Below are 18569 nucleotides of genomic sequence, written 5' to 3'. Positions count from 1 at the left end.
GACAGTGAGGAAGGTGTCTTCACTGCTGGGATCGATGGCCTCATGTATCTTCCTCACGCACGGCTGCACATGAGACCACTGCAGGAGTGCTTGGAGGATCAGTGGGATCAGAGGACAGGTTCTTGGGACGACAAGATACGGCTGTCTCTACATGCTCTTCAGTCTCTGAAGTGGTGGTGCTCGGCAGAGAATCTTCTCAGGGGGGTTCCCTTCCACAAGGACATTCCCACGTACAGTGTCGTGACGGATGCGTCTCTCCAAGGCTGGGGAGCGCATTCCGGGGAATTGCAGATTCAGGGAAAGTGGTCCCCGTTGGAATCGACATACCACATCAATTTCCTGGAACTAAGAGCTGTCTTCCTGGTGCTGAAGGCCTTCCTTCCAGACCAACTCACTGCTGATACAGACGGACAATACAACCACTATGTATTACCTCAACAAGCAGGGGGGGGTCGGGATCGCGCACTCTGTCGCAGGAGGCTCAGGCGATCTGGCACTGGCTTCTGGCCCGAGGACTGACGATTACGGCCACGCATCTGCCAGGGGTACAGAATGCTCAGGCGGACGCACTGAGCAGGCTGATTCAGGAAAACCACGAATGGGTCATAAACGACGAAGTACTAGGAGAAGTCTTCGCAAGGTGGGGGACTCCAGACGTAGATCTGTTCGCCACTGCCGAAAACAGCAAATGCCGAGACTTTGCATCCAGGTACTACCAGCGGGGGACGCTGGGGAATGCGTTATGGATCGATTGGTCGAACAGCTTTCTGTACGCTTTTCCACCCATTCCCCTGATTCCGGCAGTGCTCATCAAGCTGTCCCAGTCCAGGGCGCGGATGATCCTGATCGCCCCGGAATGGCCCAGACAGTGGTGGTTCACGGACCTACTTCACCGGTCTCTCCTTCCTCACATACGGTTGCCGTGCAGGCCGGACCTTCTCACGAAGTTCGGGGGGCGGATGGTGCACCCCAACCTCTCGTCTTTGAGTTTGGCGGCATGGCTCCTGAAATAGTGCAATATGGCCATCTGAATCTACCAGAAGATTGTATGGACATACTGAAGGAGTCTAAACGGCCTTCCACTAGGACGTCCTATGCCTATAAGTGGAAGAGGTTCTGTATCTGGTGTAAGTCCAAGAACTTTGATCCTACGACATGTAAGGAAGATGTCATCCTTCCATATCTTTTACATTTGGCGCAGTCTGGCCTTAATTTCCATTCCATTAAGGTTCATCTGGCTGCTTTGAGTGCTTACAGGAAATGCCCTTCACAGACTTCCTTCTTTCAGATCCCTGTGGTCAAGGATTTTATGGAAGGCTTGAAGAAAGTGTTTCCTCCTGTCAGACTTCCCTCGCCTTCCTGGGACTTGAATGTGGTGCTGTCCAGACTGATGAAGAAGCCTTTTGAACCCATTCACAAGGCTTCATTGCAGCACCTATCCTGGAAGGCGGCGTTCCTAGTGGCCATTACATCGGCCCGCAGGGTGAGTGAACTTCAGGCATTATGTTGTCAGGAACCTTATACTGTATTTCATGCTGCTAAGGTTGTGATGCGTACTCACCCTAAATTTCTTCCTAAGGTTATCTCTGATTTTCATGTCAACCAGACCATAACTTTACCTACATTCTTTCAGAATCCCTCTTCGCCAGCGGAAAGGTCTCTCCATTCCCTGGATGTTCGGAGGGTGTTGAAATTTTATCTGGATAAGACCAAGGATATTCGTAGGTCAGACCAATTGTTTGTTAATTATGGATCAGTCAGGACCGGTCTCGCGACCTCTAAGCAGTCCATTTCGCTGTGGATTGTGTCCTGCATACAATTGTGTTATCAAAAGGCTAATAAGACCTTAGGGGGTAAGCCTAAGGCTCATTCCACCAGTTGCAAAGCTGCCACGACGGCTTTGCTGCGTAATGTTCCGATTGCGGAAATCTGCAAGGCTACCACTTGGAAGTTGGTCCATACCTTTGCTGCGCATTACTGTCTGGACACGGATGCCAGGGCAGATGCTCAGGTTGGGCAGGCTTCGCTGCGAAATTTGTTCGCACAGTAGTGGTATTGTCTTGTGTGTTCTCCACCGCCGTTGTTGTGTGGGGATGGGCTTGCCATTCTATTCACTAGATTATGACTATACACAGAGATCCCCTACTACAGAAGGAGTAGTTTCTCTTCTGTAACTCCAGTTCTGTAGTAGGGGTATCTCTGTGATAGTCATAAGCGCCCGCCCTCCTCCCCGATGGAGAGATGAATATTCATGTAAGGAATGCTACAGGTCTGGCGTGCTACGCCTTCAAAAAGAACTGAAAGTAAAATGGACCTGCTGTGCATTCTGGGATACTGGGAAAGTTCTGGAAAGTTTTCTTAAAGGCACAGTATCCTGTTCTGAGCCACATAATGGTAGCCTATGGGGCTTGTCTGTCCATTCCTTCCTCTCTATCATTCCAGAGGCTTTTGCTGGGAGAGGCAGGGTGTTTTTCCCTTGTGGAGAAAAGCTGGACAGGCAGTGCTGTTTGTGGATGTTGGTGGAATTCTAGTTGAAGTACTGGACAGTGTAGCCTGTGGGTATAGGCTGCATTATCTGTCTTTAAATTAAATTCTCTCTTAAAGGTGGATGCAAGTCTGCATGATTTGACACCTTAAGAGATTATTTTTTATTGCTCCGGGTCCCCGCACATGGGCGGGACTATTCACTAGATAATGACTATCACAGAGATACCCCTACTACAGAACTGGAGTTACAGAAAAGAAACTACTCCATCTTGCGCTTAAGGATGGGAATCATTGCACTTTTGCCCCAATCCCCCTGACTACCATTCCATGCCTATACGCCTTTCAACACAAGATGTACCGTCACCAGCTACGTAGGATCCTACAAAACAAGCCTTGGCAACATGAGGCTTGCTTCACTTTTAACTGATTTCCTTACTTAAATAAGATAATTTCCATCACTATGCTGAACTTGCAGATATACAGATGACTTTTACCTACATAGGACCATTAGCTGCCACCCCCTTATCCCTCCTCCATGCCCTGATCAAACAAATCCACTACCCACCCAACACCCCCCCCCCATTGCACCAAATACAAGAGAGCAAAGTCTGCAAATTATCTTTATTTCCTAAGATTCACCACTAGTTCATATTTCAAGTGTATTTTTCTATTTCTAGTACTAGTTGAGTATTTCTAAAGTGTAGAAAGAACACAGAAGGCATCAAGGCACTATAGCATTTAGTGCTGACTGGTATTGCCGAGGTAACATTGCACACATTTATCTACCAAGGTTGAAATCAAGTTTTGAAAGCTTTTCTAAACTTTGAAGCTTCAGAAAGAAGCTTAGAAATAAACTGTTTCTTTACAAATGAGCAAGGGTATAAAAGTGGGGTGGCAGCAGCAGAAAAAGGTCTGTTATTGGTTCAGGTGATTGTGTTGATATGTGCATTCATATGGATGTTTTGAGTCCAGCGTAATCCCAACATTTTTAGCCCAACTTGAATAGCACCTCTCTGACAGAAGTTGAACTGAACTTACACAGGCGCGGTGCGTCCATTGGGGCGTGGGGGCGTTGCCCCCCCCCCCGCCCGCAGCTCCCTCGCGTCTCTGAACTTAGTTTACTTAAGTTCAGAGACGCCGAGGGAGAACTGACAATGCATGTCAGTCAGCATGACGTCGGACCGTGGGCGGTCCGGCGTCATGTTGACTGACATGCATTGTCAGACAAGCCAGGGAAAGGCAGCACAAGTGCGGATGAGTGGGCATGGTGAGCTCATATTTAGCCAGTGCCCAGTCATGCGTACTTGTGTTTTCACTGCCTTGCGCATGCCCATTAGGAGCCCCTCGGTCTCCTAATGGGCAGGCGGCAGGCGAAGCGTAAGCGGTGCCCTCAGCCAATCCTGGCGCTGCAGCAGCTCCAGGATTGACTGAGGGGTTGCCACTCCAGTGTGCTGACGTGGGATTCCTGTTCTGTGTTCCTGTTTGAAGGCGCCAACGCGGACCAGGAGCAGAGGCGGTCGGGTCAGGTAAGTTTTTGTTTTCATTTTAATTTTATTCTCCCTCGGCCTCCCACCCCGCGCGACCTGCTTTCGTTTTTTAATGATATAAGCAATGGGCATTGTAGGAGAGTAGGGTCTGCTTTCTATGTTCACCCCCACTTTTTGCTTTTGCTTTACTGGTTTTCGACTTAGATGTGGCTGTGGGCCTGCTAATCAGACCCACAGTCCTGCTGTTCTCACTCTAAATTAATACTATGTACTTTAGGTGCATAACCCATTTGGATGGGATCACCTTATTGGCCCCTGTACAGTGTACCCTAGGTACCCAGGGCATAGGTGTACCCTAGGCCTACCAGGGGCTGCAGCATGTATTATGCCACCCCTGGCCTGGCCTTCCATTTTGACACAACTGGCTGATCACTCAGCTGGGGCAAGGTCGTGTAATCACCCCTTGCATAGGTGTAGTATTCCTATACCTAACTTACATATAGACACATGTGTACCTATCAGTCACTCCTATGGCAGGCCTTAACAATCCTGGAGGCAGAGTGCTTGGTAACATGTGAGATGGTGCTCTAGCATGAGCTGAGCCTGTCTGCAGCTTTCGGAACCATGTCCTTATAGCTGTTCTATGATATAGCCTACCATATACTCTTAAAGTGCCTTATAATCTTAGACGGTTATGGTAACTATGGTTTGGCTTTATCGAAACGTGTCGTGTAAGGTGTCTAACACTGTGGAATAATACCCCCATACCATTTCTGGACATGAGGATATTATTCCCCCCTTCTAGAGGGAAAGACATGTTAAAATCATACTTCACTGTTAGCCTCTGACCAAAGCCTCAGCATCACAAGATGGATGCTGCTGCCACGACACAAGTCTGACCTCCTGCAGCTGGGAGTGATCCCAGCCAGGGAGGCCTGGACAATAGGTTTCCTGCTTGGGGAGGTGCTAGCACCTCCCCAGACAGCCTTTAGTGTATTGGGGCAGGGTGGGCTGAAAGGAATGAGACATGCCTGGGGCACACAAGGTGTTCCTTGCATAGTCCAGTTCAAACCGGCGCTGGGGCACTCCAGCCCCAGCTCTGGCGCAAAACTGGACAAAGGGAAGTGGGTGTAACCACCCCCTCCCAGGTCCCACCCATAAGGCGTGACCTAGCAGGTATCCCAGCCCCCCAGATTAGTATAAGAGTGGGAGTTGGGCCTCAAGACTTTAGATTATCCTGAACCTGCAAACTTGAACAGAAACTCTGGACCTTCGACATTCGACGAAAGAAGAAGACTGAAGAATCTCCCTTGTGGCCAAGGAGTGGCTACCCTGTGCAAACAGGCACCATCAAGAGACTACCCTTTGCTTTGCCCAAGTTCTACGAGGAACCGACTGCAGAGCCCGACCAGAGCCTTGACTTCCAGACTTCTCCGACCCTGATCCACAGCAGAGCTGAGATCCGTGGAGGCGACGAGCGACGTGGGACCGGCTACCTGGGAAAAGTGGCTAGTAACTTCAAGCGCAGCTTCTGAGGCACCCTCGAAGTTGTGCACCGGGGATTGAGAAGCCCCAACCCCAAGCATCATCTGCACCGAAGATCAGCCCCCCACACTCCACGAGTCCTGCGTGGGGCCCTTCTGCATTTTCCTGCTTGCCGCGTCTGTCTGGTTGCTTGCCCGCTGGCTAGTGGCCTTTGTGACGACGCATCCTGAAATCTTCTGCGCTGGTTTGGCTCCTCCAGACTGGCTCTCGCTTCTCTGCAAAGAAGAAGCACCCCAGACCTTCCTGGTCTGCACCAGAAGCAAGTCCTCCGTTCTTCGTGGGTTCCGCTTGCCAAGGCTTGGTGAGTCCTAGTCCAACTTCGACGCCGCCGACAGGAAGAGCCTTCGTGGGACAGCTCGCCTCCTGGTCCTGGTCGTCCTCGACGCTTCCTGGTCCTCCTGGCTGCAGCGACAAGCTTCACCTTCACCTGCAATCTTCACGACATCGCCTGGTTCCTTCCTGGTTCCACGTGGTCACTGGCTAGTGACCTTGACTCTGTCCCTTCTGCTTGCAGGTCTCCTCTCTTCTTGATCCCAGCCTTGGGATCCACCGGACACTCTTCACTGACTGCCTGTCAGCATCTTTCTTCAGGCATCCATAGGAGTCGACGACGAAAACCGACGCAGCTTCACCCCTATGCACCCACAGCCTGTGGGCTAGGTAACTTGGGTACTCCGGTGCTCATCAGGATAGTGATTATCCTAGTGTCTAGTTTTCCAGTCTCGACTTCCTAGCTACTCCGGAAGTGTCCTAAATCTATCGTTTTCTAAACTGTACTATTGCTAGTGACTTTTACGCATTACGCGTGAGTGTTTCCACTCTGCACACGAATCCCGTGGGCCTCCCACTTCCTAACTAAAGCTAGTGTAGTGTAGCCCCAGTGATTCCCTAGGCCTAGGCCTATTCTATTTCCGTGACAGTGGTCCTTATACCACTTACTTAGTATATGGTTTGCGTGGCCCCTAGGGCCTAACTGTATTACTTACCTGTGTGACTTAATGTATGCTTAAATAAGACTGTGTTGTACTTACCTCTAATCTCATAAAGAGTGCTGAGGGTTTGACTAGAATAAATACATTTTATTTTATATATATATCTGTTGTGGTGTCCTTTCATTTGGTATTCAAGGGATTATATATGGTATCACAGCTGGCTTCACATGCCATTCAGAGTTTAGCCTAAGACTGCTCTTGTCCATGCTACCACTAGGATAGCTGGTCTATAAGGTTGACTTTACAACCAATCACCATAAGGGTATTTGGACTGATATAAGGTGTACACTAGAACTAGTGACATCATACATCAGGCCAACTTCTCACAGGCATTAGGTCTCAGTAGGCGCTATAGATGTTAAATCGATTGTGAGATGTGCTCTGTCAAGACTCAAGGACGCACGTTGGGGCAACTAGCCGCTGAGAATGCAGGGCTCACACCGACATTTTATCTAAGCAGGCGGTGTACCCAACACACCACGTCCACTGCCGTAACGCAACATAATGGCCCCCCACGGCAGAGTGCGATGAGGGGACGAGAGACAATATTGTTAACATTGGGATGAACGGTGGTACACGCTACAAGGACCACACCTGATCTATTCACAGGCCATATTCTCTTTGTGACCCTCCCTTGAAGGGAACGTAAGGTATACTGAGTTCATGCAATTTATGCATAGGCTCGTGTGAAGCGTGCACACCACATCGAAGAATCTTACCTACATATATTAAATGCTGTAAACAATAGGTGCTATGAAGTTCCAAGCTACCTTTTATTTTATACAGCGCTTGCCAGCTGAGTTTTCACCGTTGGTAATGACTGGTGTTACCATTACCCAAGTGGCAGCTGTTCCTTCTGCAGACCCACAACTGGCTGAATGTTTGAGTCGGCCCTGCAGTGTTTGGAACCTGTGACTCGTAGGGCACACATTGATGCCAGCAGTTAGCTCCAGGAGCAATCTCACCCACATTAGTCGGTAAGCTACATGTCACCTTCCTGTGCTCTGGTCGCCATGAATGCCAAAACAGCAAAGGGTGCCTAGATTCCCAAAGCGCTACGGGGCCATCCATGTGTTGGTAAGTATTTCTAGAAGTGCACGTAAAACTGGCATGATATTATTATAAAATTCAGTCTGACTTCACACACATATTTCTGTTTATATTACTATTCTGAACATTATATGTCTCTTGTTATGTGGCAGTGTGCTCCTCCGTTGTGACCAGTACTAGTCTGAGTCTAGCATGGTGCTGTTCATTTTGAAGTAGGTATTGGACGCTACGCTCAACACAAGTCTTTTATAGCGCTGTCTGTCGTCGTAAGTCACTGCTTGAGTCCAGTTCTCCCACTGCTGGCAGCTGCCTCCCCCCTCCTTTGTTCCCCCTCTTCCCTCTCTGTCTCGCTCCTCCTCATGTAGTAGAGACTTCAAGAAACAGGTATTACCTTCTCTTTCCTCCGTTCGTTTATTTGCTTCCTTGTGAAATGGATCCGAAAAAGAAAAACACTTGCTGGAAACGTAGACTTTTGCTGACATTTTTCAATCTCTAAGTGCAGCCTCAGGGTAGAGAGAAACAAAACATTCAAAATATGAGAAATAACTAACTAAAGCAAGGTGGCCATATTGATTTATTCACACCTAAACACATTAGCGCCACATTACAGTGTTTGCCAGTGAAGCCCTTCTTTTGTTGCCTCCTCGCTCTTTGAACAACCATGTTTTCCCTGGGTGGGAAAGCACACTATTCCTAGAGGTACTGAAATACCTGCTTGTTGGGTGCGTGCATTGGATAACAAAATGCATACCCCTTATGGTGGTTCGGGCTCGCTCGCTACGCTCGCTCGCAACGGTGCAGTATGCCAATCATTTTACGCCACACCTCTTTCAAATGTCACCAGCCGCACCTGAACTTACACTGTCATAAGGTGGTTTGTACAGTTGGAAGTAATATTCCAGTTTTTTCGGAGTTTAATTTCAGATCGTTGTAGATTTTTGTTAAGCAAGTAAGTAGGTTTGTGAATGCTGTTCATGCCCTAATGATATATACTACAAACAATGTTTCTTGTTGAGCAATGGGCTTTAGAATTGTCTTGTTGCTAATTATATCTGCCCTCTGGAGCAAGCAGTGACCCAGTGCTGCTCGTCATTTAGTTGTAAACTGCTTACATTGATATATAAAAAATGGCAATAAAGATGTTTTAAAAAAATGAGTGGATTGATTATTACTTTTCCCCCTGACAATTAATTTTTCATACTGGTTGTGAGCTTTGACTCAAGTCGCATTTAATTTGATGTGTAATTGGTTCAGCCTTAAATTTTGTCCTTTAACATATTCTTCCATCAGGACAGTCATCTTCCTGGGGCGCATGAGATACTTAAACTGCACCATTTCTGACTAATTGCTGGTCTGTGGATGATGAACAGGACTTTTAAGTGCTACTAATCTAGTGCGATTCACACACTAAACTCAATTCAAAAAGCAAATATAATCAAATCATTCTTCATTTTTTCAAAATGCATTGTGTCGTCGTCTTCTGATAGATCTACAATTTACACATTTCATCTGTTCTAACGCCACAAATATTGTATTTTATTTCAGATATGCAAGAATTGCACAGGTTGCCATGATCGCCAAATTCAGTGTGTTTCTCTGAACTGTCCAGTCCTTTTCAAGCTCTTCAGTGTCAGTCGGGATTTGTCAAAAGCGCCATATTACCGTCAACTGCTCGACCAGTTTTAAAAGGCATAAGTTAATTATTACCAGGTGCTATTTTTTCATTGTTTACTACACTAAAACTGTTGTGCATGGTGCTGTTGCAATTTTTATTGGTTTTACCTTTCTCATTTAAGATATTGATTTATGATTTGAAAACTAAACCGTAATGCTTATTAAAATCAACACCTAACTGATCTATGGAGTGCTCACCTATAACAATGTAAAAACTCCTTTTTTATGTTTGTAACATACTATTTTATAATGCAGATGTTGGCATAGTTGTGTGTACCATCTTGTAAATTCATGTATAAGTAAATCTCTCTTCCCTCTGGAAGAAGCACTGAAAGCCTCTTTAAAAGACCATTAAAGTGTGTTTTTCTGGAACTGTTGGCATCAAAACCATGTTTTGTGGATTGATAAAAGCCCTAGTCCCTCTTTAACTCTCCTTTTACTTTATAAGTTTCACTGAAAAATATTTTGTAAATAAACTTTTTTACTTTTCAAACAAGGGAGTAAAATACTGTGCAATGAATTTTATACAGATAATTTGAAAGTCACTTGGTATATTTCCTCTGGTTGGCTTGACTCAATGTTAATCTTTGATTACTTTGATCAAACTGTGCAAACAGTAGTAATAGGTGTAGCATTTGGAAAGATTATTTTCTAAAACAATTGTTGTCTTGCTTTCGCTGTTAATGGGGCATTGTGAGAAAACGTGCAAAGACTGTTTGTTACAAAACTGTGGGACTGTTGCAATATTTTAAATATATAAGAAATTTTATTCCATTTTTGCTTGTTTTGTATAGACATTTATATTGCTTCTAAATACGCTTAAAATATTGTTTTTTCTCTTATGTACAGTTAAATCATATTTGCCATCCTCTTGAACACAAAATGTGTATTTAGAATATTTGTATAACTGTATAAAATAAAGAAGGAATTATGTGGTCAGTGTACTGTTTTCTAAGCTGGAAATCATTTTGTTTGAAAAGATATCAGAAACCATATAAAACTGAATAAAATACAATATGGTAAACGGCCGTGAATTGTTTTAAGATAAGAGCATATGTTGATTTATTATTTTTCTCCATAGCTCATGTAAGGAGTATTGGTATTGCATTACTATGTTTCCAACATTCGTTTGGATTAAAAAATTATTTTATGTGGATTCACGCACATTGACCACAGCTTTTTACATCATAAAATGTTAAAAATTAAATTAATAATATGGCTTTTCATAAAAAGCTCCCTGTGTTTTCTCCTGTGTTAAAGGGATAGGGTAGTGATGGAAAATAACCACTGCTTCAACAGTAATATCAATACATCGCTTTTCACTCCTGAACACTGTACTTCCACCCTATCAAGGTGACCACAGCAACAAATCAATGACTTAATGTTCCTTGCCTTACAGAGATTGATGGATCAGAGAGTGGGCGATCTTTGCCTAACTGCATTCTCAGCGCATCTTAGGTCTTTTTTTCTTTTCTCAGACTGACTGGGTACTGACGGTTATGCAGGATGCAGGATGGTTCTATTTCTGTTTAACAACTTTGTTGCCAAAAATCTTAGCCACCTTCTCCCTAGACAGTAGTTGTAGTCTGATCCAGAGGGTTAGAATTATTTTAACTTTCCTTTTATTGTGATACTGCTCTTACCATGTTTTCCCCTCCTCCACGTGTCACTAAAAAGTCTAGTTGGAACTTTTTTTTACCTCTAATGGATTTACAGATCGAACTTATCAGGTATAGTCTTGTAGCTGAGTGTGTAACCACCCATTGCAGTCATATCTTCTGGCGGTTGCCACCAACCAGGCAGAGCCTACAGATTTCCAATGACACACAGTTTCCTCCACCTTTCGATCTCCAGCTCCTGTGTTGTATTCTTTTTGTGAAGTACTGAACACTACCATTAACGTTCAAGTTCCAAATAAGAAAATGAATGATGACCTGCTGTTCAAACTCACATATTATTCATGTAAGACACTGAGTAGATATATTTTGAGTTTTCTATAAAAATGATAGATTGGTGTTACTTCTCACGGACAATCTAATAGCTGATGGAAGGCACCTCAGTAAAACAAGCATTAAAAATGTAATAGGTCTCGCCTTTTATTAAGTTAAAGCTATTTGCTTTCCTATACAATACCATTAGCAAAGCAAATGGCTTTAACTTAATCAAAGGCGAGACCTATTGCATTTTCAATGCTTGTTTTGTTTTTCTTTCAGCATTCCATGGGAGATGTGCATGGATTTCTGACTCTCTCACCCAGTGCTTCTCTCTTAACATCCTGCCTCCTTGTGATATCTGTGTTCTCTTACCTCCATGCTTTATTGATTCTTTTTTACAAAATTAAAATTGTTTATTAATTTTGTAATATGTGCATTTTATCTCCCTACATCAAAGTGGCGGGCAGATTGCGTAAACTGTTAGCAAAACCATCCTCTTCACCCACCAACCTTACGCCCCCTCCCCTTTTGAAACTCATTAACCATGCCCAAACCATGAGAGTTAATATTTCACGGGCTGTGTGCGCGCCTACTCGGGGATTGTAGTCTCCTATTTATCCCTCTATGTAGTTTGGAGCAGTCAACTTTAACACCTTGAGATAGATAGATAGATAGATAGATAGATAGATAGATAGATAGATAGATAGATGCATATTCTTTTATTTCAAGTTGTTAGAAACCGTCACAATGTAACAAACATGGTGAAATAGCGAGACATTGTAAAAACGACAGATAAAAGTATGACCAGTGACAAAAAAAAAGCAATTTTCATAAGAGAGTAGAATAATAAAGCATTGTAAAAACGGCAAGTAAAAAGTCTGACTTCAATAAAGTGCCATAAGACAAAATAGAATAATGGGACATTATAAAAACGACAAGTAAAAACTCTAACAAGTGACTCGAAGAACGACCTTGAGGTATTTGGGGCAGGTTAGGAATATAAATTCGTTGCATACTAGTTTTAGACAAGGATTCAAGTATTTCTCACAGTGCTTTTTGATCCACTGTCCTAGAATGTTTTTCCATTCCTATGAGTTCCCAGATCTTATACATCCACTATTTGTGGTCCTGTATTCTAGTGGTGCCTCACACTGCCAAAATGACCTGCTTGGCTCCACATAAAAGGATTGTTATCAGTTTTCCTCTGGGGAATTATATTTGAGCTTATTATGACTCCGAGAATTATATAGGGTTAGATGTCTCAGAATTGGGCAGATATACATTGCATTAATGTTAGTCAATATCCCTCCCAATAATTGATGTGCTTGTGGCGATTCCAGCAAGTTTAGTAATAACCCAGTATTCCTGCTTCCTCTCCAGCAGTCATTGGATTCATTGTATACCAGGCATGTAACCTTTCTTGTGCCTATAGCACCATCATGAAGCCACTTTTATCAACCTTTCTTTAATCGCTGCACTGGCTGCTGTGACCTTTAGTCGTTGGAAAACTGCATTCCATTCCTTCATATCCTGTGTTCTACACATTTCCTTTTCCCATCTATTCTGTCTGTCGGCCCCAGAATGAGGTGTGTATGTATGTCAGAGAGGGTATGCTTATTCACATATGTAGTAATGAACCACTTCTCAAACGTATGTAATGGACAACTGGATGCCGGTCTTATCGTAGGGTGAGTAACCCAATGGCACACCCGATATTATTCAAATATTTCCCCTTCAGGTAACTTCCCGCTCCATTACATAGCGAAGTTATAGTAATAGGTAATGTTCGGGATGCCCAACCACCCCCCCCATCTATGAGACAGTGTATTTGTCTAGCTCCTATTCTAGTCCTCTTCCCAGACCATATAAAATTGTTAAAGAGCTGTTGACCGGTGTAATGTACCTTTGGGCTTTGGGGGGAGTACACAAACAGGAACCTCAGCAGAGCTGTCATCTTAACCACTGCAATGTGCCACAGCCAGGATAACCAGGATAATCCAGCGCTATGTCAAGTTTGGACGTTTGCTTTTATTTGTTAAACTAGTTTGGCAAAGTTGTCTTTGGCTGTTTCAGTGGCGGTAGAAACTATGTGCAGCCCGAGATATTTGAGAATATTTATTCACAATTGGAATGGGAGCTGAGACTGTATTTGTGATCTTATCATTGATGGAAGATACAAGCCCAGCAACTGTGATTTGTGGATATTGATTTTAGAACCCGAAAACTCTCTTAAACATTGAAGCTCTGTTAGCGCTGCTGGTAGGGACTTGTCGCCAACATCCACAAACAGCACTGCCTGCCCAGCTTTTTCCACAGAGAAAAACCTGCCTCTACCAGCAAAAGCCTCTGGAATGATAGAGAGGGAGGAATGGACAGACAAGCCCCATAGGCTGCCATTATGTGGCTCAGAACAGGATACTGTGCCTTTAAGAAAACTTTCCAGATTTCCAGAACTTTCCCCAGTATCCCAGAATGCCCAGCAGGTCCCATTTACTTTCAGTTCTTTTTTACGGCTCCTGCTAGCAGGACCCTGGAGCATTGAGCTCTCCCTTTTCAAGGGTTTATTTGGATTTGTTCACTTTTCAAGTGCTTATTAAGTACCTTGTGGCCTTCCTTCTTGTGTGTGCTCTGTGTTGTCAAAATGCCTGGCTTGTTTGACAAGTGCCCAGAGTGCGAGAGAAAGAAGGCCAAGTCGGACCCACACAGGGTGTGCATCGTCTGCCTTCCCCAGTCCCATGTTCCCGAGGAGTGTGACATTTGCCAATCTTTCTCAGCCAGGACGCTGAGAGTAAGGATGAAGATCAGGCTCCAAGGCCTGGAGGACAGAAGGCTGAGGGCACAAGGTGGGTCAGGACGGGCTAATTCTGTCCATGCTGAGGCCCCTGGGGGGCTCCCCAGGGGCAGGAAGCCCAGCAAACGTCCCCATTCTCTGTTGATTGCGTCGACTACGGCATCGAGGGGTAAGGCTGCAGTCTGTTCACCGTCTCCCCAGGGCTCTGGGGAGAAACGGCGTCGACGCTCGACGTCGAGGGAGCTGAGCAGTCCGCCGTCGACGACATCATCATCATCATCTTCGTCGACGCCGTCGACTTCTCCGTCGAGTCATCGACGTCGAGAACAGTCCCAGCGTAGGCGCTCGCCGTCGAGGCGAGGTCGCCGTCGGCAAAGAGGAGAAGGTCACCGTCGAGGGGATCCCCGACGTCGAGGACCTGTCACAGGCGAGGTGTTCGCCGTCAAGGAGGCGTTCATCGACACCGAGGCAGCGCAGGAGGAGTCCTGACGCCGGGAGTCCCTCGGGGTCACAAAGGAAGAGAACGGAGTCACCGGGCTCGGTGTACTCAGTGGTGTATACACCTCCTAAGCCTAGGTCACCACCCTTTCCTCCTTTGCCAAGGGAGCCCTCACCACTGATCCCTACGCCACCGCCTCCTCCTACTCCTCCTCCTCCCATTCCGCCTCACACACCATCGGGCCCACCTGTGGCCCCGCCACGGTCGGTGTCGTTGCCTAGGTATCCGACGCCGCCGAAGAGAACTCCGAGGCCGCGGCACCAGGTTAAGCCACCGTCGCCTGCGCCTGCGAGGCCGGCTGAGCGGCCGAAGCCAAACAGATCGCGCTCCCGCTCCGGACGGAGAGGAAGATCACGGAGCCGTGGACGGTCGTCATCGACATCTGGGCGACGCCGCAGGAGGCGCAGAGCCAGATCCCGCACCCAATCGTCTGCCAGGGACTACTCGCCGACGCTGTCTGACTCGCCAGGGACGGGAGTATCGCCTGTTGAGGATATAGTCTCGTTCCAGGAGGTGCTATTGAGGGGTGCGGACAAACTAGGGATCACGGTGACGGTGCCAACACCTACGACGTCCGTGATCTTCGAGACGCTGCACAAGAAGCACCTGCCTCGCCCCCTGCTGCCACTAGTGTCGGGATTGGTGGAGCCCGCTACGGAGTTGTTCCTCACTCCGGCGGTGACTAAACCAGCCCCCTCAAGGCTCCTGAAGAAGTATCGGGCGCCGGAATCGGACCCGACCTTTCTGAGGATGGACCCGAAACCGGACTCGGTCATTGTGACGGTGGCAAGGAAGCAGCATGCTACCACTCCTTCCTCGACAGTGCTGCCTGATAAGGATAGCCGTTGGCTAGACTCGGCGGGCAGAAAGGTCTGTGGGACGGCTTCTACCACCATGAGGGCGGCAAGTGCCGGGGCTCTGTTGGGGCGCTACGACCGTGCCCTACGGGAGTCTCTCCAGCAGTACGCAGAGCTGCTGCCTCGCGACAAGAACGAGGACTTTATAGAGACTTTGCGTGAGGGGATGCTGGTGTCAAATCAGATTATCAGCGCGGCGGCGGATGTGTCTCTGTTAGCGGCATATGGATATTGTCATGGCATCAACCAACGGCGTCACGCTTGGCTTTGCCTTACCTCACTCAAACCGGAGGCACAACAAAGAGTGGCCAACCTGCCTTTCTCGGGGGAATCCCTGTTCGGCCAGCATGCGGATGACGAAATGGCCCGCATGAAGACGGAGGCAGAGACCCTGACGGCTGTCGGGTTAGAGAAGCCTGAGAAGAAAAAGCGCCCGTTCCAGAGACGGTTCGGGGCTGCAGGCAGAGGGCGTGGGCAGGCCTCGGGACAGCAGCAACAACAACAGCAGCAGTTCCGGAAACCCTTCCAGAAGCGCCAGAAGGGTAGAGGAGGCCAGCAGTCCGCTACAGCGACCAAGGGCCCGGCTGGGTCTCGGCCCTGAGCGATTACTTCCCCTGCAACGGTTACCCACTCCAGTGGGGGGAAGCATTCAATCTTTTCTGGCAGAGTGGAGAAAAATTACTCGGGACAAGTGGGTGCTGAATATTGTTTCAGCACCCACTTGTATATGGATACAGTCTTCGGTTCATCAGCCCGCCTCCAGCGATTCCGCCGGTAAGCTCACAGTATCAACTGCGAGAGCTCCAGGCGGAGGCAGCCATCCTGTTGAGGAAAAAGGCGGCGGAAGACGTACCTCTGTCTCAAAGGGGAAGAGGTCTGTACTCTCGGTTCTTCCTGGTTCGCAAGAAGGACAAGAACGAGTTCAGGCCCATTCTGGATTTGCGGCAAGCAAACAAATTGATTCGCAGAGAGAAATTCCGCATGCTATCGTTGCATCAGATTTACCCTCAGCTGCAACGGGGAGACTGGCTCTGTGCCATAGACCTACAGGATGCGTACTTCCATGTGCCCATTGCACAGAAGCACAGGAAGTTCCTGCTATTCCAAGTCGGCGCCAATCATTATCAATACACAGTACTGCCATTTGGGCTAAAGTCTACGCCCAGGACCTTCTCGAAGTGCATGGCAGTGGTAGCTGCACACCTGCGGAGGAACAAGGTGTTTGTCTACCCGTACCTGGACGATTGGTTGATCAAGGCCTTCTCCTTCTCTGAAGCACAAGCGCACTTCCAGAAGACGTGCGTTCTCTTGAACAAGCTGGGGTTGCACGTCAACATGTCCAAGTCTGTCCCGACTCCTGTCCAGTGCATACAGTACTTGGGGGCCTCCATCAATACGCTGTCAGCAAGCGTGTCTCCTTCGGAGGAGAGACGGTTATCACTCCTTCGGAAGGCTCAGGACCTCAGGACTGCTCCATCGACGACAGTGAGGAAGGTGTCTTCGCTGCTGGGATCGATAGCCTCATGTATCTTCCTCACGCCTCACGCACGGCTGCACATGAGACCACTGCAGGAGTGCTTGGAGGATCAGTGGGTTCAGAGGAAAGGTTCTTGGGACGACAAGATACGCTTGTCTCTGCATGCTCTTCAATCGCTGAAATGGTGGTGTTCGGCGGAAAATCTCCTCAGGGGGGTTCCCTTCCACAAGGACATTCCCATGAAGAGTATTGTGACGGATGCGTCTCTCCAAGGCTGGGGAGCGCATTCCGGAGACTTACAGATACAAGGAAAGTGGTCCCCGTTGGAGTCGACGTACCACATCAATTTCCTGGAACTCAGAGCCGTTTACTTGACATTGAAGGCCTTCCATCCGTCCTTCCAGACCAACTCGCTGCTTGTACAGACGGACAATACAACCACGATGTATTACCTCAACAAGCAGGGGGGTCGAGATCACGCACTCTGTCACAGGAGGCGCAGTCGATCTGGCACTGGCTTCTGGCCCGAGGACTGACGATTACGGCCACGCATCTGGCAGGTGTGCAGAATGTTCAGGCGGACGCACTGAGCAGACTGATTCAGGAAAACCACGAATGGGTCATAAACGACGAAGTACTAGGGGACGTCTTCGCAAGGTGGGGGACTCCAGACACAGATCTGTTCGCCACCGCCGAAAACAGCAAATGCCGAGACTTCGCATCCAGGTACTACCATCGGGGGATGCTGGGGAATGCGCTATGGATCGACTGGTCGAACAGCTTTCTGTAGGCTTTTCCACCCATTCTCCTGATTCCGGCGGTGCTCATCAAGCTGTCCCAGTCCGGGGCGCGGATGATCCTGATTGCCCCGGAATGGCCCAGACAGTGGTGGTTCACGGACCTGCTTCACCGGTCTCTCCTTCCTCACATACGGCTGCCGTGCAGGCCGGACCTTCTCACGAAGTTCGGGGGGCAGTTGGTGTACCCCAACCTCTCGTCTTTGAGTTTGGCGGCATGGCTCCTGAGATAGTGCAATATGGCCATTTGAATCTACCAGCAGATAGTATGGATATACTGAAGGGGGCTAAGCGACCTTCCACTGGGACGTCCTATGCTTACAAGGGGAAGAGATTCTGCATCTGGTGCAAGTCCAAGCACTTTGACCCGACGACATGTAAGGAAGATGTCATCCTTCCGTACCTTGTGCATTTGGCGCAGTCTGGCCTTAATTTCCATTCCATTAAGGTTCATCTCACTGCTTTGACTGCTTACAGGAAATGCCCTTCACAGACTTCTTTCTTTCAGATCCCTGTGATCAAGGATTTTTTGGAAGGCTTGAAGAAAGTGTTCCCTCCTGTCAGACTTCCCTCGCCTTCATGGGAATTGAATGTGGTGCTGTCCAGATTGATGAAGGAGCCTTTTGAACCTATTCACAAGGCTTCGTTGCAGCACCTGTCTTGGAAGGCGGCGTTCCTAGTGGCCATTACATCGGCCCGCAGGGTGAGTGAACTTCAAGCGTTGTGTTGCAAGAACCTTATACGGCATTTCATGCTGCTAAGGTTGTTATGCGTACTTACCCTAAATTTGTTTATCAATTATGGATCAGTCAGGACCGGTCTTGCTACCTCCAAACAGTCCATCTCTCGGTGGATTGTGTCCTGTATACAATTGTGTTACCAAAAGGCTAATAAGACCTTAGGGGGTAAACCTAAGGCTCATTCCACCAGGGGCAAAGCTGCCACGACTGCTTTGCTGCGTAATGTTCCGATTGCAGAA

At 47.5% G+C, this 18569-nt stretch overlaps 1 protein-coding gene across 2 annotated transcripts in view; it reads left to right on the top strand.

Annotated features, from left to right (window-relative positions):
- The window catches only part of REV3L (REV3 like, DNA directed polymerase zeta catalytic subunit), a 1079635-nt gene extending 1069376 nt beyond the window's left edge, over positions 1 to 10259 (top strand). For both annotated transcript variants that reach the window (XM_085612140.1, XM_085612139.1), the window contains exon 32: positions 9107 to 10259. In XM_085612140.1, coding sequence (XP_085468266.1) covers positions 9107 to 9247 — 141 coding nt within the window. In that variant the 3' untranslated portion in view covers positions 9248 to 10259. The remainder of the gene's footprint in view (positions 1 to 9106) is intronic.
- The last annotated feature ends 8310 nt before the right edge of the window (positions 10260 to 18569 follow it).

Source organism: Triturus cristatus, chromosome 6 (genome assembly GCF_964204655.1).
Source record: "Triturus cristatus chromosome 6, aTriCri1.1, whole genome shotgun sequence".
Lineage (NCBI taxonomy): Eukaryota > Metazoa > Chordata > Amphibia > Caudata > Salamandridae > Triturus > Triturus cristatus.
The sequence above is the reverse complement of the archived record's forward strand: the minus strand, read 5'-3'. Positions and strand labels throughout refer to the sequence as shown.